This window comes from Pteronotus mesoamericanus, unplaced genomic scaffold (genome assembly GCF_021234165.1).
Source record: "Pteronotus mesoamericanus isolate MK-2021 breed Mesoamerican mustached bat unplaced genomic scaffold, CSHL_Meso_final contig_25, whole genome shotgun sequence".
Lineage (NCBI taxonomy): Eukaryota > Metazoa > Chordata > Mammalia > Chiroptera > Mormoopidae > Pteronotus > Pteronotus mesoamericanus.
The window spans coordinates 18165478-18188227 of NW_026555105.1; the positions used below are offsets into that span (position 1 = coordinate 18165478).

The following is a 22750-nucleotide window of genomic DNA, read 5'->3' on the forward strand; positions in this document are numbered from 1 at the left end:
ATTCCACATCTAAGCAAGAGTATAAATTTGCCAGGTAACTGCCTTACTCATTGTTTTCTATTAAGGAATGCCTAAACGCCTCCCACCTGGCTTCTCAGCAGGACAGGCCAATCCGAACTTTATGCAAGGTCAGGTGCCTTCGACCACAGCAACCACCGCTGGGAATTCAGGAGCCCCTCAGCTGCAAGCAAATCAAAATGTCCAGCACGCAGGTTTGTTTTGTATGATTTATTCAGCAAGCATTTAGTGAGCATTGTGTGGTAGATAACTGTGATAAGCAACAAGGGTGAACATTTAAGTCCTGGTTTCTCCCCTTAATTTCAAACCCATAAATGAATTATTTTTTCAAGGCAGTAACTGATCTATTGAAAGTACATAAAGTGTCTCAGGAACCTGGAAACACCTAAGGAAAGGAGATGAAACTTGAGTTACAACAGGATTCAGCAATTTTTTCTTTTTTAAAAAGAACCAAATAGTAAATCATGTAGGCTTGGCAGTTACTTAACTTTGTGTTGTAGTACAAAAGTAGCCAGAGACAATATATAAATAAATGAGTTTGGCTGTGTTCCAAACACTTTATTTACAAACTGGCAGTGAGCCCGATTTGGCCCTTGGACCATAGTTTGCCAACCCCTGAGTTAGTAATAGGGCAGAAGGTGTTTGTGACAGAGAAAACAATAGATACAAAGGCATGTAGGCACATGGCATTTTGGACAACTGCAACTTTAAAAATCTCTATATAGTACCTGTTAGCTGTGTTTATGCTGAGTGTCTGAATTCTGACTTACTCGGGTACTTGACGACCAAACTTCAGTCAGCAAGCTTTTGTTTTAATGTCAGCAGTGTATTGCATATAAGAAATTTTGAAGGAGGAATAGGGTAGAACAGAACAGTTTAAAAATGTTTGTAAAACAGTATTATATAAGCCCAGACTTTGTGTTTCTGGTTGCTTAGGTACCACATAATTAATCCTATTACCCTTTCTCATTCATGCAGTTAGGACTGAGTTAGTGCAAATATTTTCTCAACTCCATCCCCACTTGGAGTTAACTTAGTTGTGTGGTTCCAGCTTTAATTGTAAATCACTAAGGAATGAAAAAAATTCTAACTTAACAAAAAATAGTCTTTTAAACTACCTCCTGAAGGGCGAGGGTAGGGCAAACTGCTTGTCTTTCCATATCTGTTGGTGCAAAACTGCATTCTTGAGCTTTTTGAAATCATGTTTTCTGTAGGAGGTTTTAAAAGAGTAATAAAGTCATAATTCCTCCACCCAAGCATAGCTCTATTGTATTTGTATATGGTGCCTCCCACATGCACATATTGTTTTCATTTCCCCATTTATCCTAAGATAACTCTACTCTTGCCTGCCATTTTCTTTATTCTCACCCTACTTTATTTTTACCTGCTAGCTTTAACTTCTTCCTGTAAAAATACTTGTCTGTTTGTTGTTGTCTCTTGCCAACTAGACTTCAAGGTGTCAGGGATTTGGTCTCTCTTGTTTATTGATATTACCTGAGTACCAAAAGTGCTTTGTACATAGGCACTCAATAAATACTTGTTGATTGAATGAATATACACTGGCATATTCAGTGTATATACAGTGGTGATGGACTTCAAGTTAAGAGTTTTTAAGACTTGATTTAGCAAATCTTCCTTGAGTTTCATGAAAACTCTGGATAGTGTGAACAGTAGACAGTTTGCCCCCTGCCTCCCTGGCTGCAGCATGGACTAGCCTCATAACTTTGTTGTGCCTGCCACTTTCTAGTCCACATTTAAAAGTTAAAAATAAAAGGGAGATAAAATAACCTGGAAGGTTATTCAGTAAAAAGCAAGATAATGGAAGTAGCTATAGGAAAATCCCAAAGACCCAAAATAAGTAAACAATACAACAAGCCAGGCAGTGTTCGTTGTCTAAATTAGAAATCACTGAGAAAATAGAACATCTCCCGTGGGGTCCACCAGGAACTGCCAAGAGGAGGGTCATTGAAGTTTTAATATCCCTTGTTAACTATTCTGTATCTACAGCTTCTGGGTCATCTGTCAATTGACTCCTACCAGAGGCTCAGCTTTCAGATCAGGATTAAATAATTTTTACCACACTGGGGCAGAGGAGATCTGTCCTTAGGAAATATTAGATGTTCTTTAAAATGAAGCATCCAGATATCACACATATAGAGTCATTATTACTTTTTCAAGAAGCATTTTTAAATGTCTTAGCATTGTTGAGGTTTTCCTGAGAGGATGCATTGCATCACATTCTTTGTTCCTTGACTCATCTAACGCAGGGCTTTCACTAGCCAACAATGTTTTTTATTAATTTTCATTATCTTTTGAATCTACTCACTATCCATATTTATTGAATTCATGAAAGACTAAAACCAGACCACACTCTGTTACATATTCACACATGTTCTCTTAAGGCCCAATTCCTACCCCAAACTGAGATCTGTTACTGGACCCTGCAAGTGAAGGCAGGTATCACAGGGAAGACGCCATGCTCTACCCAAAGAGTCCCAGGAAAAAGCACAAGTTCTCATTGAAGTTCACTGTTGCTTTAATCAACCTACTCCATAACCTCCCCGACATGCTGTCCGGAACCCACCTTGACACCCACAGCAGGAGGCTGAAACCCAAGCAGGCCTGGAGGATGGACTCCAGCCATCAGTGTAGGAAAATTTCACTTGGCCAGAAACAGATTCAGTGAGTTACAGAGTACAAGTCCTTTTTAAATAATGAGATGCTGCCTTGCTCTTCATTTAATATGAAAGAAAGTAAACTTTATTGATCTTTGATATCTTTAGGTTACCAAATAGGAGTAATGAAATGGATTATTATCCTCTATTGTATGGTTATTGAGAATGTAACAATCCACAATCAAATCTCCATACTTTAAAACACACAGCAAGTATGTCAGGCACAGCACATTTGTTTATGTTAGTCAGGGGATATATGGGTGATGGGTGTTTTTCCTTATTAAGGTAATAAGATAATAGTATTTCTCTCTAAAACTGTGCTTTTTTTTTTTTTTTTTTTTTTTAAGGTGGCCAAGGAGCTGGTCCTCCTCAAAACCAGATTCAGGTGTCCCACGGGCCACCAAATATGATGCAGCCCAGCCTCATGGGAATTCATGGCAACATGAACAACCAGCAGGCTGGTAGTTCTGGGGTTCCTCAGGTGAACCTGGGCAACATGCAAGGCCAGCCCCAGCAGGGCCCACCATCTCAACTGATGAACATGCACCAGCAGATTGTGCCCTCCCAAGGCCAGATGGTCCAGCAACAAGGAAGCTTGAACACTCAAAACCCTATGATCCTTCCAAGGACCCCACTTATGCCACAGGGCCAGATGATGGTGAACCCTCAGAACCAAAATCTTGGGCCCTCGGCTCAAAGGATGACCCCACCCAAGCAGATGCTTCCCCAGCAGGGCCCACAAATGATGGCAACACATAACCAGATGATGGGGCCTCAGGGGCAAGTTTTGCTCCAGCAGAACCCAATGATAGAGCAGATCATGACCAATCAGATGCAGGGGAATAAGCAACAGTTTAACACTCAGAACCAATCTAATGTCATGCCGGGACCAGCACAGATAATGAGGGGACCAACTCCGAACATGCAAGGAAACATGGTGCAGTTTACGGGACAGATGTCAGGACAGATGCTGCCCCAGCAAGGGCCTGTGAACAACAGTCCTTCTCAGGTTATGGGGATTCAGGGGCAGGTCTTACGGCCACCAGGGCCCAGCTCACACATGGCCCAGCAGCATGGTGACCCTGCTACTACAGCAAATAATGACGTCAGCTTGTCTCAAATGATGCCTGATGTTAACATGCAACAAACCAACATGGTCCCCCCCCATGTGCAGGCCATGCAGGGAAACAGTGCCTCGGGAAACCACTTCTCAGGCCATGGGATGCCTTTCAATACACCTTTCAGTGGAGCACCCAATGGAAATCAGATGTCCTGTGGTCAGAATCCAGGCTTCCCAGTCAATAAGGACGTCACGCTAACAAGCCCATTGTTGGTCAACTTACTGCAGAGTGACATCTCTGCAGGCCATTTTGGGGTAAACAATAAACAAAACAATACCAATGCAAATAAACCGAAGAAGAAGAAACCCCCTCGGAAGAAGAAAAATAGTCAGCAAGATCTAAAGTAGGTTGTGATAGGTTTTGCCTCAAATCTTGTTGATGTATTTCTATGTGGACTTCTTTTGATGAAAAATTTTAAACATAAAATTAGAGTAGTATAATGAAATCCCCCTGCTTCAACAATTATCAACTCATAGCCTATTGTGCCTTTATCTATGCTCTATCCATTACCCTCTTGATTACTTTAAAGCTAATTTATTTCAAATATTTTAGTATGTGCTTCTGAAAGATAACATTTTTTTTTAAGATCATAAAATACTATTAACACATCTAGAAAAACAGTACTTCCTTCATATTCTTCGTAGGTACCCAGTGTTCAAGTTTCCCTGATTATCTCAACTTAACTTTTTTTTTTTTACAGTTTGTTCAAATAAGGATTCAAGCAAGGTTCATACATTGCAGTCGACTGATGTATGTCTCTTGTGTAGATAGTGTCCGGGGGGTTGCAGCACTCAGCCTGAAAAATAGCCAGTGCTACCATACTACAACGCTTCAGAGCACCTCAGGCTTATAATGGCTGTTGGGGAACCAGAGAGGCCAAATGTGTTTTGGAAATGAAAACTATTTATGGAAATCCCTTGCTGTCTCTCAAATAGAAATGGTTTTTGTACAGGTGCCTTTTCTTTAAAGGCTCTTTATTATCCTTAGAAGCTTAAAATCTCATGCTAAGATGATTGGACCTTTTAAATCAATTACCCTTTTGGTAAAGGGTTCTCCAGGTGAGTTCTTTTGCAAGATCACAGCAGGAAGGACAATTAATTTATACTTCATTTGCTGAAGCAAAGTGTTAATTTAAGTCATGTATTTGGTTTTAATAAAATAGTTCCATAAATAATACCGGTTAAACTGAATTTTCTGCCTTTAATTATTAATAGGAAATAGTGGCAAATGAATGTGAAATGGGCTAATTGAAATAAATTACTAGAACTATAGAAAAGAATAGAGGAGCTTTAGTTAAACAAGCATAAATGTTCAAAATAAAACCAGCTACCTTTCTCCCAGCTTCCTTGTAATTCCTTTGGTTGTACTCTAATATGCTCACTTGCTGCTGCTTGAATCTCATAAATCAGCAGTTATTTATTAACAACCTATATTTACCTGAATTCAGACTCAATAAACCCTTTAATTAGGTAATTTTTTTTATTAAATAAGTATAAAAATTTTAAATGCATTGAAAATCTCATAAGCAAAGTAAAAAGACAAATGACAAACTGGGAAAAAATTTGCAACAATATTATACACAAAGTATTAATATCCCTACTATTAAGAGCTTTTTTTATAAAGTTATTGATTATGCTATTACAGCGGTCCCATTTTTTTCCTCCCCTTTTGTCCCCTTCACCCTGCACCCCCTCCACTTTTACTTAGTTCATGTCCATGGGTCGTACATGTAAGTTCTTTGGCTTCTTCATTCCCTATACTATTATCACCCTCCCCCTGTCTTTTTTTATCTACTATTTATGCTGCTTATTCCCTGTAACTTTTCTCCCATTCTTCCCTCTCTCCTCTGATCTCCATTTCTATGATTCTGTTCCTGTTCTAGTTACTGTCTAGTTTGTGTTTGTTTTTTAGGTTCAGTTGTTGATAGTTGCAAGTTTTTTTGTCATTTTATTGTTCATAGTTTTTTATCTTTTTCTTAGATAAGTCCCTTTAACATTTCATATAATAAGGGCTTGGTGATGATGAACTCCTTTAGCTTGACCTTATCTGGGAAGCACTTTATCTGCCCTTCCATTCTAAATGATAGCTTTGCTGGCTGGAGTAATCTTGGATATAGGTCCTTGTCTTTCATGACTTTGAATTCTTTTTACCAGCCCCTTCTTGCCTGCAAGGTTTCTTTTGAGAAATCAGCTTATAGTCTTATGGGAACTCCTTTGCAGGTAACTCTCTGCTTTACTCTTGTTGCTTTTAAGATTCCTTATCTTTAATCTTGGTAATTTAATTATGATGTGTCTTGGTGTGTTCCTCCTTGGATCCAAATTCTTTGGTACCCTCTGAGCATCTTGGATCTCCTGGAAGGCTCTTTCTTTGGCCAGATTGGGGAAATTCTCCATTATTTTTTCAAATAAAGTTTTCAGTTTCTTGCTCTGCTCTTCTTCTGGCGCCCCTATGATTCAGATGTTGGAACGTTTAAAGTTGTCCAAAGGTTCCTAAGCCTCTCATTTTTTTTGAATTACACTCTCTCCATTCTGTTCTCGTTGAATGTTTATGTCTTCCTTCTCCCAATCGTTGCTTTGAGTCCAGGTTTCCTTCCCTTCACTGTTACTTCCCCGTATATTTGTCTTTATTTAACTCTGCATAGCCTTCACTTTTTCCTCCATTTTGCGACCATACTCAGCCAATTCACTGAGCATCCAGATTACCAGTGTTTTGAATTGTGCATCTCATAGGTTGGCTATCTTTTCTTGCTTAGTTCTCTTTTTGGGGCTTTGATCTGTTCTTTCATTTGGGCCATATTTCTTTGTCTCAGCGTGCGCGCGCCGGGTTCTGTTGGAAGGGGCGGAGTCTTAGGTATTCACCAGGGCGGGGCAACTTGGGTCACTGTGTTGTGACGCTGTTCGCGGGGGAGGGGTCCAAGAGGGAACAATTCCGCTTGCGCAGCTCTCGGTAGGCCTTCCGTCACTTTCCCCGCTACCCACAAGTAAATTGGGCCCTTCAAGTGCTGATTCCCAGGTAGGTGGGTTTGTATACATTCTAGGACCCTGCAGGTCTCTAACCGACTGTCCTGGGAGGCTGGGAGTTTCTCCTGCAGCTGCCAACCCCTACAGGTTTTTGCCTCCAGAGTTTTGAGGCTTTCTTTTTCCACACTGGAACCCTGGATTGCACAGTCTGTCTTGCTCCCCAGCTGTTCCTCACATTTTATTTGCACGCAAATGTAGGACCACCTGGTCTGCCAGCCGCCACTTTGCCTGCCCAGTCCTCCAGCCGCCCTCTAGCCACCACCTTGCCGCATGTCCTCTCCACCCTGGCTGCCCCTCTCTGCTCCTCCTACTGGTCGGGATGAATGTGTCTAGCTCCTTGGTTGTCGGACTTAATACAGTTAGATTTTCTGGCAGTTAATGTTTATTTTTTGTTTTTAAATTTGTCCTTTTTTTGGTTGTGCAAGGAGGCAAAGTGTGTCCACCTACACCTCCATCTTGGCTGGAAGTTTAATTGTATAATTTTTTTAATCTAAGTTAAATTCTTCACTGCTCTCAACCTCTGAAAATAATATTTTTTGTGGTGATATTTATTCCTCCCAGTGGTCTAGGAGTATAATTGCAAGGTTATTCAGTTATTGTTAACGCATTTTGGCACTTTTCACCAGCCCTGAAGGAGACTGCTTATTTTGGGGGGGTACAGATTATGAAAGGGGCTTATACAGCATCACTCTTGGAATGGGAGACAGTAGGTTTAATGGGAAGAGCACCTACTCCCAGCTCTTCCACCACCTCTCTGTGTAACCTTGGGCCTGTCTCTTATACCTCTCTAGGCTTTTATTTTCTCATCCACAACTTAATGGCTGGACTAGACACCTGAGTTTTTTTTTTTAGCAGTACAATTCTTTGAAATTAATACTATAGAATATTTGCCTATAATTTGAAGTGAGAGAGAAGTCACGTAAGAAACAAATTCATACAAGGCCCCTGATTAATGCTAAGGACCTGCTTCAGGTTCTAAATTTCCATGTCCTATGGTCTGGCTTTTTAAATGGATTAAAGGTAAGACTTATGAAACTACCCAGAATACAAGGAAATAAAATACTGTCCAAAAGTAGGTGACCAAGATCAGGACAAAGGGAACCTAACGGTAGGAAAGCAAGGTGCAGCTAGGAGTAAGGTTACAAACAAAATGAGATGTGAACAGTCTGGTTCTCTGGGAATGTGGATGTTAGTAAATAACATTTTCTTCTTTTCTTTACCACTAAAAATTTTAAGCTACACCCCAAGTAAAAATGCCAATTGGATGTCTGCAAATACTCTGCAACAAAATTAATTAGCTTTGTTCTGGTATTCTCCATCTTTGTTCTGAATACCATTTTCACCAACAGCCTACAGCTTCTTGCCATGTATTATAAATTGTGGGAGCCACCACCGTAATATCCACAAAAAAGACAACCTGGACTACTGGTTGAATTTCATACATACACCAGAGATAGTGTGGTTTCACAGGACAGTACTTTATAATGTTGATAGCCCAAACTGTGATTGTCTTAAAACATCTTAAGAGATGGATGATTACATGAAAATCATTATATCAGAAATTTGTAGAAGACTGTGTGAGTAAATAGCTGTACTATTGGATTAAGTAGATTTTAAATATTGGTGAAGTTGCCAGGTTATTTTTATGCCAAATATTAAATATTTTATCAGACTAGAGAAATGTAAATAATGGTAGGGATGATCATGCAAACATTTTAGTCCTTAAGAAATAGGGGAGAGGTTAAGGTAATTTCATGTATTAACTGTACAGTTTACTCAAATGTGTAATTTGTTTTTAGCACCCCAGATACTCGCCCAGCCGGTCTAGAGGAGGCTGATCAGCAGCCCTTACCTGGAGAACAAGGAATTAACATGGACAACTCAGGCCCTAAACTGCCAGAATTTTCAAACCGACCACCAGGTGAAAAAATATTAAAGATTATATGCTTGTCATCATTTATACAACATTACAAGACTTCTCTTCAAGGAAACTGTACTATATTATTTTGTCTCCTAACTAAGCTAGCAGTTTAATATGTCTAGTGTTTGGAAAATTTGCCTTGATAGTAAGTAAAAAGTTCAAATATAATTTTTGAAGGCATATTGATTCTGCTCAAATTAGTTTTTATTTTAAGTCCTCATTAGATCAAACTAAAATGTCAAGTGCTTATTTATTCTTGTCAATATCAAGGTTCTATTTGGCATCATAATGGAGTAAGATTAAATGAAAAGATGTTTTTTCTCTAATCCTGCTTGCCTGCGTCTTTCCTGCAGCCTTTCCTACTGGGGCTTTCTCAGAGCAGAGAACTACCAGAGTTTAAAATAAGAAAGACTCTTGTATACCTACCACCTAGCTTAATAATAATTAGGACCAATATTGTTCAAGCCCCCTGTGTTGTACCCCTTTCTCATGGTAAAACTATATTACCCCCTAAATGTTGAAAAATTATGCTGAATAGGAAAAAGTTTCCAAATTCATTTATTCCAACCTAGGTATTATAGAACCAAATGTACCTGTCACAAAATCTCTGTACCTGGACAGTGATTTGTAACCGTACTCCCCTGTGAGACAGTTGAAAACACACAAGCCTGTCATATTTCAGACACTCTCCTCTATGTGTGCAAAGGAATATATTTTGTTTCTTCCTCACAAGTTATTCTACCTTCTTTTTGGCATATAAGTGAGAGTGGTGTTATTTTAGGGATAAACTTTAATCCACCCTTAATTTATGTATTTTAAAAGTGAATCAAAAAAAAAAAAAAGTCCACCATGATGTCTATACTTTGCATTATTTATTACAAATTGTTTGGGCACACCACACTTCCAGGCAGTGAATTGCCGCAGCACAATTGAGGCTGGGAGGTCACCAGTCTTTGCCAATATGTCTAGAAGACATTATGAACAGGAAGGTACCTTCTTCCCTCAGGAACATCTGAATTCTTGTTATATGAATCCCAGGGGTCCTCACACCTAGGATTATTGCTTCCAGCCTACAGGCTGACTTTGGCCTATAATGTGTTTGAATTGTCATGCAGTATCTTAAACCAAACAAAAACCTGAATTAAAATGCCTTTAGAGGATTTGCTCTGTGGTTTGGCTCTGTCCACAGGATTACTTCTGTCTTGTATCAACCTACTACTCTTCTTCACTACCAGCCTGACCCCTAAAAGCATGTTTGCATTCCTTGATTAATAAATTTGGTTCTTGATTATGTCGTATGCACTGTGTGTATCATGGCTTTTCCTGTCCACCATTCTGTCATGGCAACTCCAATCTGTCTTATCATTAGTGTTCTTTGGACTGCTGCCTCTAGCTTCTGGAACTTTATAGCAGCCATGCCCTTAACTGTTACTTTCGAGAGGCTGCTGTATTGTCTATGCTGCTCTCATTGGCATTTACTGTGCTATCTGGTGGCCGAGTTTTAAAAATACAAGGCATTTGTGTCATAGTCCTAACATCAAGGAGCTTCTACAGAAATTACAAGTTTCTTAACATGGAAATCTGAGTTAAACCTATGGAAATGCCATGCCATTGGCTTTGTAAATGTAAAGAAACGACTTGTGCCTAAAACAAAAAAGGATTTTTTTTAAAAAATCTTCAAAACTGGATTCTGCACATTTCACTCATTGGCGCCATGGAACTCTTTGGCCAGAAGATGTTAATTCACTCTTGAGCACAGGTTCTGACCCTGTGGATCAGCAACATTTGGTAGCTGTCTGTGAAAATCTCGAGCCAGCATTTCTTCCAAGTGCTAGAGCACCTTCTTAAAACTTTCCAAATGTATTTTTCATGCAACAGTAGAACAAACCTAGTTTGTGAAATTCTATCCCAGCTATCTGCCCACTTTTTCCCACTGAACCATCCTTATTCTTGCTGTCATATAAGGTTTTGGTTCTAAAAGCCAAGTAAAATATTCACAATATAAAGAGCTATTTGAGATGTTGGCTTCCATTAATCTATAGGGTATTGTCCCTCAGAGTTCTTTTCTCAAAATTATTTTTTATTCCTGAGGACTATGCTTCTGGCTTATTCTCCCATTGTGGAGTTATATAAAATTAACATCCTTTAAAAAAAACTCCAATGCCCTAATTTTATTTTCAATGTGTGTATCAACTTCTATTAGTTCCAACTCTTTATTAAACTGATTTACATTGGAAGGGCAGTTTAATTCATTTGGGTTCCCCCAAAGGATTGAACCTGAGGGATGCGGCACAGTGTGTGGAGCCAATGGATTGGAGTAATTTTAAATCCCTCTTTCTTAAGGAACTGAATCCTAAAAAGTTACATTTTACTTTTGTTGAAGATATAAAAGGCTATCTTCAATGCTGGTGTTTTCAACAAAACCAAGTCTTAAAAAAAATTAATTTGTGCTAACAGAAAAAGTGAATCCTAATTGCTTTACTTCATTCACAAGTGCAATGAAATATTTATGCCTTCATGCACCCCAGCACTGGGGGGTCAGTTCCTTGATCTTGATGGAGTTTTTCTCATTTCATCTAAATGTTCGGCTAGTATAAGCTTGGCCACTTGCAGTGCATAACACAGAGTGTCTATCAGTCTTAGTACAGTAATGCCTTGTTGAGACCCTGAGGACTGAGGAGCTCAAGTTCATGATGCTTTGCTTTTTGCTTCTTTAAGCAGGGTGCCCTTTGCTTATGTCCAATAATGAGGGGCTGCCCCTGCCCCCCGGGAATGGGCATGCCTGAGCTGTTTGTGCACAGTCTGTGCCACCTAAATGAGTATTGCTTGGCTATACTCTAAAGGTAGCAAAGCTTTTCTTGCTAAAAATCTAACTTCCCTGATTTTGGGGGCTTGTTTTAGGTTATCCTTCTCAACCAGTTGAACAGAGGCCCCTTCAGCAGATGCCTCCTCAGCTCATGCAGCATGTGGCACCCCCACCACAGCCACCACAGCAGCAGCCACAGCCACAACTGCCACCGCCACAGCAGCAGCAGCCACCACCTCCCAGTCAGCCACAGTCTCAGCAGCAGCAGCAGCAACAGCAGCAGCAGCAACAAATGATGATGATGCTCATGATGCAACAGGACCCCAAATCAGTTAGGCTTCCAGTGTCCCAAAACGTCCATCCCCCAAGAGGCCCCCTGAACCCAGATTCCCAGAGAATGCCCATGCAACAGAGTGGCACTATGCCTGTCATGGTCAGTTTACAAGGATCTGCCTCTGTGCCGCCGTCACCTGATAAACAAAGAATGCCAATGCCTGTGAATACGCCTTTGGGAAACAATTCAAGGAAAATAGTGTATCAGGAAAACCCACAGAATCCTTCCAGCTCACCACTGGGAGATATGTCCTCACTTCCTGAAGCAAGTAGCAATGAAGTACCATCTGTCTCAGGAGGCCCAAATAACATGCCTTCGCATTTAGTAGTTTCCCAGAACCAGTTAATGATGACAGTGCCCAAACCTGGGCCATCTCCTCTTCCAGCGACTCAAGGTGCAACTCCCCAGCAGCCCCCTATAAATTCTCTGCCTAGTTCTCATGGCCACCACTTTCCGAATGTGGCTGCTCCAACCCAAACATCTAGGCCTAAAACACCAAACAGAGCCAGTCCTAGGCCCTATTATCCTCAGACACCAAACAACCGACCTCCCAGTACAGAACCTTCAGAAATCAGTCTATCACCAGAAAGACTCAATGCCTCGATAGCAGGACTGTTTCCCCCACAGATTAATATTCCTTTACCTCCTAGGCCAAATTTAAACAGGGGCTTTGATCAACAGGGCCTAAATCCAACAACTTTGAAAGCCATTGGGCAAGCACCTTCAAATCTTACCATGAATAATCCTAATTTTGCTGCCCCACAGACTCACAAATTAGATTCTGTGGTGGTGAATTCTGGAAAGCAGTCTAATTCTGGAGCAACGAAACGGGCAAGCCCAAGCAACAGTCGCAGGTCTAGTCCTGGGTCCAGTAGGAAAACCACTCCAAGTCCTGGGAGACAAAATTCAAAAGCCCCTAAACTTACTCTGGCTTCTCAAACGAATGCAGCCCTGTTGCAGAATGTGGAGTTGCCAAGAAATGTATTGGTCAGTCCTACTCCTTTGGCCAATCCCCCTATACCTGGGAGCTTTCCTAACAACAGCGGCCTGAATCCTCAAAATTCTGCTATGCCTCTGGCTGCCGTGGGGGGCGCTCTTGAGGATAACAAGGAGAGTTTGAATGTGCCTCAGGACAGCGATTGCCAGAATTCCCAGGGTAGGAAGGAGCAGGTAAACATTGAGCTAAAAGCAGTACTTGCCCAAGAAGTTAAAATGGTTGTCCCTGAAGATCAATCCAAAAAGGATGAGCAACCTTCGGACCCTAACAAACTCCCCAGTGTTGAAGAGAACAAAAATTTGGTGTCTCCTGCTATGAGGGAAGCACCAACGTCGCTAAGTCAACTTCTTGACAACTCTGGAGCTCCTAATGTGACCATTAAACCCCCTGGGCTTACAGATGTGGAAGCAACACCTCCGGTAGTTTCTGGGGAGGATCTGAAAAAAGCATCTGTCATTCCCACACTGCAGGATCCGTCTTCTAAAGAACCCTCAAATTCCCTAAATTTACCTCACAGTAATGAGCCATGTTCAACCCTTGTGCATCCAGAATTGAGTGAGGTCAGTTCTAATGTTGCATCAAGCATCCCTCCAGTAATCTCAAGACCTGTCAGCTCTTCCTCCATTTCCACTCCTTTGCCCCCAAATCAGATAACTGTTTTTGTAACTTCCAATCCCATCACAACTTCAGCTAACACATCAGCGGCTCTGCCAACTCACCTGCAATCTGCACTAATGTCAACAGTTGTCACAATGCCCAATATGGGTAACAAGGTTATGGTTTCTGAGGGACAGTCAGCTGCTCAGTCTAATGCCCGACCTCAGTTCATTACACCTGTCTTTATCAATTCATCTTCAATAATTCAGGTTATGAAAGGATCGCAGCCAAGCACAGTTCCTGCAGCCCCACTGACAACCAACTCTGGTTTGATGCCTCCCTCCGTTGCAGTCGTTGGCCCTTTACACATACCTCAGAACATAAAATTTTCTTCTGCACCTGTACCGCCTAATACTCCTTCCAGTACTCCTGCTGCAAACATACATGCAGGTCGATCCTTGGTCCTTAACTCACGAGCCACTCCAGTTCAGCTTCCTTCCCCACCTTGTACAGCTGCTCCAGTTGTCCCTCCTCATCCCCCTGTCCAGCAAGTAAAAGAATTGAATCCAGATGAGGCTAGTCCTCAGGTGAGCACCTCAGCAGATCAAAGCCCTCTGTCCTCTTCACAGTCAACTACAATGGTTTCTCCCCTTTTGACCAATAGTCCAGGCTCCTCTGTCAACCGGCGAAGCCCAGTTTCATCTAGTAAGGGCAAAGGAAAAGTGGACAAAATCGGCCAGATTTTGCTGACCAAGGCCTGTAAGAAAGTTACAGGCTCTCTTGAAAAAGGGGACGAGCAATATGGTGCAGATGGAGAGACTGAAGGCCACGGGCTAGAGACCACAGCTCCAGGGCTCGTGGGAACAGAGCAGTTATCCACAGAGCTGGACAGTAAAACCCCAACGCCCCCAGCACCCACTCTGCTAAAAATGAGCTCTAGCCCTGTTGGCTCGGGCTCCACCTCAGCAGGACCCAGCTTACCTGGCAGTACTCTCCCCACCAGTGTACGCTCAATTGTAACCACTCTGGTACCCTCTGAGCTCATCTCTGCAGCGCCGACCACAAAAAACAATCATGTTGGCGTAGCACCTGAGCCACTTGCGGGTGGCCTGGTGGAGGAGAAGGTGGGATCTCATCCAGAGCTTCTGCCCAGCATAGGTATGTACTCAGGCCTGGCATTATTTCTCCTCCTGTCCATTTTTTGATGGCCTATCCCACAAGAGAAAGCATCACTCCTTTTCTACTTGCAGGAAGAAGAATGGGCTAAATGGTAATAATGGTGTTTCATTTATTAGAAGTACATTGGGAAAATATACTTTTAAAATTCTGTGTTAAACTTACACTGATTAACATAGTCCTGAAATAATGACATTCATTTATATAGTTTTTCATTTTACAAGGAAGCCTTTTTACATACGTTATCTTACACCATCTTCATACCAAATTATGTTAGGTATCCCTAATCCCACTCTATGGGTGAGTAGACTGAAGCTCAGAGTTTAATATCTGTTCAAAGTGTATAGAGTAGAACCTCCAGTTTAACATTGTGCCGTAAATGTGAACAGTTTCTGCAGATTCTTCTTACCATGGTAAAGGCTTGCTCTCAACATTGTCACAACAGGATTCTAATATCCCCTTTGTCACTGTACTCTATCCCAGGAACTATTCCCTCCTCAGTGGCTGCTCCAGAGAATTTTCCAGAAAATCAAGTTTCATGATGATAGACATGGGAGGAGCAAAGTGTTTAAGAGACAGATAAGCTTGGCACTAGCATTCACCATGTGTGTGGGCTTACCCAAGTTCCTTGACCACTCCAAACTTCAGTTTCCTCCTTTGTAATATGGGAACAGTAGTTGTAAGGATTCATTGAGATAATGCATATAACATGGTTAGCACAAGACTAGAATATAGTAATTTAGTAAATGGTAAAAACAAAACTATTACCAGTTTCTTTTCGATGCAATGTCTTTGTAAATTAGACTATTCCATTTACATATATCTAGTTCAGATTAGTTCCAGTGTTAAGATGGCCTAATGATGGACACTTAGGTGTCCTTACCCCTCCCCTTCTCTTTGCATCTTCCCCCTCACCTGCACAAATGTGTTCCTCCTCCTGTGAATCTTCAGTAGTTCAAAAGCTCTATTTCCCTAGGGTGGGATCAGTCACACACTGCCAAACCTAGGAAGGACCATTGCTATATCCTAGGCCAGTTAATAGCACCTATCTTATTTATGCAGCCGAAATATTTCGAGTGCCCTCTCCTGAGTGGGCAGAAAGAACACAAGCTTCAGGGTAAGATCAGAGTTCAGATTTAGCTCCACTGCTTTCCAATCATAGTTGGATAAATTCCTTAACTTCTTGTAAGCCCCTATGCTTCACCTGTAAAATAGAGATTGTAATTCTTGCCTCTCAGAATTTATACAGATATTCAATGATCCTAGCATAAAGGGGCCAGCACACTGCCTCACAGAGCTCTGGAGAGGTTAATTTTCCTTCTCTCTGCCTCTTACTTCAATGCTTGAAACACAGGGAGCAATAAAGGCCTTTAGGGAGTTCAGGGCTCATGTAAGAGAGATTTCACAAGGCTGAGTGCTTTAGGGTTCTAGTTCTAGTTCTTTTGAGGTAGATGAGCCATAAGAATTAAAAAGCAACCTGGTATGACTTAAATATAGTCTCTGCTATTAAGCATTTTCATTCTACTTCCTTTCAGGGAACTTTTCCCTCCAATACCAGGAAAATAATGATGACATAATTAGAAAATATTTTTATCTGGATCATATATAATCCTAGAGAAATGTGTGAGCATTAAGAAGATAAACCAGCAGTTGGAAAAATTCTCAGTTTTAAGATTGTTTCCATTCTTTTTTCAAAGGGTTGCTGTGCTTTTACCTTGAAAATGTGAGAAAGCAGTACTGGAGTTAAAAGTAGAACTTAAGTTATAGTCTTGAGCTTTATCAGATAAACATTCAAAATAAACTTTTAATACAAATGCATTGTTGAGTTTTTACCAAGTTGGGAGAGAGATCTGCAAAATTCATAATTTCCACAAGAGGGTAAAACTTACTATTGCAGTTTAGACTATCAGACCAAAGTGTCAAGATGGGAGGACATACCTTTGAGTCACTGTGACATATCTAAGCCCTTAATCTTTACTGTATGATCCAAGAAGTTTCCATTCTAGAGTATGTTGTGTATTCTGTTCCTTTCTCCTTTAAGTGTCTAAGTTCCCTCTGTCCTCCAAAGCCTAATTCCTGTATTTCTCCCTTCAGTGTACCTTCGGATTGCTCAGTCTATAATAGATCTCCCATGCTTTGCACTCCTGCAGCACTTAATAATTTTATGAATCTCCTTCATATAATATCACAGTGCACTCCAGTGTACCACATGTGTATATCTTATCTTTAATACTAGATTGAGTTCCTGATGAGCAGAAAGGATGTAATTTGGTCTCTAAGGGTGCTTGGCACAGTACCTTAGTAAGTTCTTATACCTGTTAGATAAGTAAATGACATATCAAATTGATTTATTAAGTATGAATATCTGCTTTCTGTGCATCACTCTTGCCAGGTGCTGTAGGAAAGTACAAAATAAATTACATATTCAGGTCTCAAGGAGTATAGTCTTTAGAGGGGAGACAGTTTTTAAAATGGTAAGGTGAACAGTGTAATTAATTGTTTCTCTGAAAGTGGTTTGGGTTGCCTACTAAGGTATGCTTTGGGTTTTTTAGAGGCTGGATAGAACTTGATCCCAAGAAGCAAAAATTATGTGTGCGGTTGTCCTCATGGCCACCTTCTTTCTTGATCTTTATACACACAGAAAAAAAAATCCCGTCATAGTCTTTACTACTGAGTGTTAATTTATTGAGTAAAATTTGAAATATACTCTCAAAGCCAACTTCAAGTACTACCTTCTAAAAGTATGTATATTTCAGCAGTTACTTAGCCCTTGATTTAGTCAGTGCTTCTGGTTTGATCTAGAAAAGAAAATAAAAGGCCTGTATTTTTTTTTTTTCTTTAGCCCCTTCACAGAGTTTAGTCCCAAAGGAAACTCCAACCACAGCACTGCAGGGGTCTGTCGCCAGACCAGGTAAGGTACATTTTGGAAAGTCTTGGGATGGAATGGGTTACAGGTGAAGGAACTGTTGCTGCTCTCAATGTGCCAAGAGGCGGTTACACATCAGTTTCCTTCAAACAGACTGGTTGAGTGGCAGAGCTTGTGAAGTACTATTTAAGGTTATTTTGTCCCTGAGCAGCTTACTCTCTTACACATTCTGGGTGTCAGCCAGGGAACTCAAGAAGAGCATCTCAGTGCCCATTGTCTGCCACCCTGCCATGGGTGGTTTCCATTGCAGAGTTTGCCCTGTTCCATAACCCTGACACTCATAGCTGGCAGCTGACAGACTGGAATATGGTAACTCATTGGGGTGGCAAATGTTACTGCACTAAGATAGTAATTGCATTATGACAGAAGCGCAGGCTTTTTTCAAGAACCTCTGCTACAGTGAGGTAGCCATTTCTCCAGGGAGACAGTCATTTCAGCCATCTCTGGATGGCATTAAGTTTCTTCCCATGACCAAGACACTGTAAATAGCACTAGAGATGGTGTTTCTGGAAGGTGGAGTCCATGGTAATCTGACAAATAACTGCTGTGGGATGCTGGGTCAGCTCTGAATGCATAAGGATCTTGATGGCAATAACAGCACTGCCAAAGCAGATACATACCATAGATATGTTACAGTTTAGTCTTGCCTGAGCCATTGTCACTGTAGGTCACTCGAGGGGTACCAGGAAAAAAAATGAGGTATGACTGCTTTCCACATGGAGGTTAGAATCGCATTTACAGCACAATTCATACACCTGACAAAATTCATAAATAAAAAACACAATCATGTTTAATTTTGTAAGTCTAAACCAGTAAAAGTAAGGTATAACTTGTGTATGGGTGTTTTTTTTTTTTAAGAGTTTATGTATTTATTTTTAGAGAGAAAGGAAGGGAGGTCGGAAAGGAGAGAAACATCGATGTGAGAGAAACATCAATCAGTTGCCTTTCGTACACACCCTGACCAGGGATCGAACTGGCAACCTTTCGCTTGCGGGTTGATGCCCAACCAACTGAGCCACACCAGTCAGGGCTGTGATTATGTTTTAAACCTGCTCAGGGTCCTCTGTCCTGTGTGATGGGTAGGACTTTCTACTGCACACTGTTTGGGTAAAATCAAGCCTCTGAAAAATGAATGAGCAAAACCATTTCAGCCACCTGGACTCTTCCTTAGCTACCAACTGGCCACATGATACCTGAAATTGTTGAAAATAGAACGAATTGTTCAAAGTGGGTAGATGGTAAACCTTATTTTTGGTGAGAAAAGGAGCAACTAGAAAAGGGAAGGGAATTCTATTTCCTGTCCCAACTTTTTACTCCATATATGTCCTTCTCAGAATACCTGGCCTAAGAATCCTGTTCCTTTTAAAAGTTTGACTTAAATGAATTTCCTTAAAATACCCCAAAGTCACTGCCCCCACCAAACACCTTTGATCCAGACTTACATGAATGAACTATGGTAGTGTTAAGTCTCAAAAGACTTGAGTTTTGTTTCAAAACAGCAATCTAATCAAGATTTTTTTGTAATCACTCACTTTTGATGGGCCATTTTTATTTTTGAGCACACATTACCTGAGTTTCTTTGCTCCAGCAGAACCAGCAAGGCAGCAGAGACTCAATGAGTTAGTATCTGTTTCTTGGAGAGGGGTTTCCAGGTTGTTTGGATCAGCTATGGGGAGCTAAGTAGAAAATGAGAAGCAGGGATTCTCTTCTGCTAGCATTTGGATTAAAGGCAGAGTAGTCCAGCCTCCTCACATGAAGGCTGCATCAACATGAGCATCATAGTAACAATAAATAATAGCTAATACTGAGCTATTACCAAGCACCAGGTACTGTACTAGATTTTTTATATGTGACATTTTGTTTAATCATCTTAACTTTGAAGTGAGTGATGTGTTTATCCAATGAGACATTGAACACAGAGAGGTCAAGTAATTTGTTCAAGGTTGCATGGCTAATAAGCCATGAGGTCAAAATTTTAACCTAGGTACTCTGGCTTCATTGCCTTCAAGAAGTTACCATGTAATCAGTAGGGTATGTTAGAACTGTACACTGAGTCTGAGGTGCTGAACTCCCTAAAAGCAGGGACAGGTGCAAGGCTATGGGACACCAAAGTCAGGAGAGATCACTGCTATCTAGTGTATTAGGGAAGTCTGTTAGAAAAGATGAAACTACCTGAAGACATATAATGGAGGAAGAAGATGTTTTTCTGCTGGTAAACCTTAAACCTTACTTAAGCAAAGCTCTGATAGACAAATTACTGAGATTTTCCTTTCTTGGAGAGCATTGCTCGGAGGTTGAAGAACAGGAACATAATGGGGTCCGTAGGCCATATCTCAAAGCAAGGTCCTCTAAAATCCTATGAGGAAGACCTTTGAAGGAGAATGCATTCTTAATAGTTGTTTAAGACATATTGGACAATTACTATCTTTTTTAAAAGTGCCAGGAATATGGAAATATTTTAAGAATGAAAATAATCTCTTCTATATGAGAAGAAAAGGTTTACTTTACTAACCTAGTTATACCTGGGTAAAATATGAACCGGGCAGTATGAATTTAGTTCTGTTGATCCAAACAGGATTATTTCAGACTGTGGAATAGAAATAAAAATAGACCAAATAAGCATCTTATGCCCCAGACAACTGAGTTGTGTCTGGGCCAGCTCTGTCTCTGTACCTTGTAGAGTGAGGGTACTGATAGGGACAGAGACATGTTAGCCTAAATAGGGCATTCAGAACCTCATGAGCACCTAGCTTCTCCCTGTGGACATATACACCAGACACTTCCACATCTCATTTCTATCCTTTTTATTTTTTACAGAACTTGAGGCAAATGCTGCCATAGTCTCTGGACAAAGGTAAGATGATCATTTCTGCAGACTCAGCATGAATATGGCATAAACCTCTTTGAAGGATATCTGCTTTCTCAGCCTTTAAACCTCTTCTAAAGTAGGGAGCTGTCATGCATCCTAACCTTTCATAGGTGACATTTTTCGTGATAAAATCTGGTGGCTAAATTTGTACCTTTGATGATTGTTTTGAAAACTAAATGAGATAACATGTTCAGCACTCAGCATGGTGAATAAATAGTAAGTGTTCAATATATAGGAGCGTTGCTGTCATTGTCATTAATAATAGTCCTTGCAACACCTTCTGTAGCATAGCTGTTTGATTCTTAAGGAGGAAGAGAAAAAAAGCCAGGCAGGGTCTAACCCCCAAACCCATGCTTTTTCTCTTCTTTTTCTTTGCTGTCCCACATAACCCACCAAATGAGGTTTCACCTTCATTGGCCTCTTGGAGAGGAAAACTGTTGTTTTCCAGAAGTCATTCCTTTTTAATGTAGGAATGCACTCGATAACATTTTAAAGAATTTCTCATAATTGTACATCAGGTTAGTTTGTAAAACACATTCACGATCATTCTTCATTTAATCCTTATATCTACCCTGTGAAGTGGTAACAATAGCCAGCATTTATTTGAATGCTATTCAGTGCCATGCACTGGGCTACAAGCTCCCTAGATGTATTGATATTATCTCAATTTAATTTTCACAGTATCTATTAGGAAAGTAAATACTCTCTTACAGATAAGGAACCTATAGATCAGAGAGGTTAGCTAAATTACCCAAAGTAACAGATTTAGTAAATAGTGAGGCTGAGATTCAAACCCAGGCCTTCTGACTCAGAGCCTTCACACTTCACTAATGTTTTATAGCAGACAAGATAGAGATTTATAGATCAAGAATCTGAAGCTTAGAGAAAATTACATACCGTGGCAAGTTCATAGTAAGGATCTTGTATGAACTTACCTCTGTTATTCTGGCTCTAAATTCATTGTTACTTCTACTAGACTACTTTGCCTGTCCAAGTGTTTTGTTTTTGTTTGGTTTGGTTTTTGTATTGGACTAATCATTGAAATCATTTGCATTTTTCAAGCATACACCAGCTATATGTCTAGAGAAAGAAGGTAATGACCGGAAATACCCTGTGGGTATTTGTTTCTAGAGCTACCTGAACATTGACCGTATAAACACCAGAACAGTATTGCTGTGGCTTTTATTTTGTCAGGAGAAAGAGGCCTTTCCATTAGGGACTTTTCTACTCTCAGAGGCTTGGACCATTTTCTAGGCTCCCAGCCAGAAACCTATCCTCACCACTTCTAACAGGATGTGTAAATCTTCCTGACTTGTAATTCCACCCCAGCTTCAGCTTCACCTCTCCTTGACTTCTGGGACAGTTGTTACATATAAAACTAAGGTAGTGAACAGTGTGGCTAAATTCCCAGCCATAATGCCACAAGCGAAGGGTCCTCTGGCAGGAGTGAACAGTGGAAGGGCAGGGATAGTTGATAAGTCATAGTTCATAGTTCATGACTTTGAGGGGCTCACAATCTATTGGAAGGCACAAGACATTAAAATAAAACATGCTGTATAGTCTGATGCCAAATACAGACTATGAATCCAAAACAGAACAGACATCTCCACTTTGGAAGAGAGGTTATGGAAGACTTCCTGGAGGAGACACCCCTTTCACTAGTTTTTTGTTGTTTTGTTGCATTATTTTTGTTTCAGTCTGTGCCTTACAAGTACATTTAATCAGCCTCTTTTTTTCCTAATGATTTTAACATGAATTTTTATACCATGAAAGTAGTAAAAAGTTTATTAAAGAAAACATGAAATTCAGATCAGAGAATTACTAAGAATAAAAATTATCAGTAAACCAGTATTCCTGTGACTCAACAATATTTGCTCTGTATATTTTAGTTCATCTTCTGGTCCCCTTCACAGAATATATGTACAGATAGAGATAGTGTTTTATATATAAACAGTATACTTAATTTATATATACCTAATGTGTTGTGTTATAATTAAATATGTAGTGTTTATGTATAAATGCTATATATTGTACACACACAGACATCTCACACCCATTCATTCATATGTGGTTACATATATACTCAATATATGTTATAATGAAAGTGGGATTATACTATTCATAATGTTGGTAACATTTTTTCCCACCATAATATCATGAACAGTTCTTACCATTAAATAACCTTTACATTGTGATTTTTTATGATTGTATATGATGTACCATGATTTAATTAACTAATCTATTGTTAAGCATTTACGTCTTCTGTTTTCATTAATATGAATAATATGCT

The 22750-nt window shown here is 40.3% G+C and overlaps 1 protein-coding gene across 1 annotated transcript in view; it reads left to right on the forward strand.

Moving 5' to 3' along the window:
* NCOA6 (nuclear receptor coactivator 6) overlaps positions 1–22750 on the forward strand; it is a 92753-nt gene that overhangs the window by 58316 nt on the left and 11687 nt on the right. Inside the window, exons 8-13 of the mRNA XM_054573854.1 lie at positions 66–212; positions 3041–4157; positions 8634–8755; positions 11657–14647; positions 17508–17576; positions 20409–20445. Coding sequence (XP_054429829.1) covers positions 66–212; positions 3041–4157; positions 8634–8755; positions 11657–14647; positions 17508–17576; positions 20409–20445 — 4483 coding nt within the window. The remainder of the gene's footprint in view (positions 1–65; positions 213–3040; positions 4158–8633; positions 8756–11656; positions 14648–17507; positions 17577–20408; positions 20446–22750) is intronic.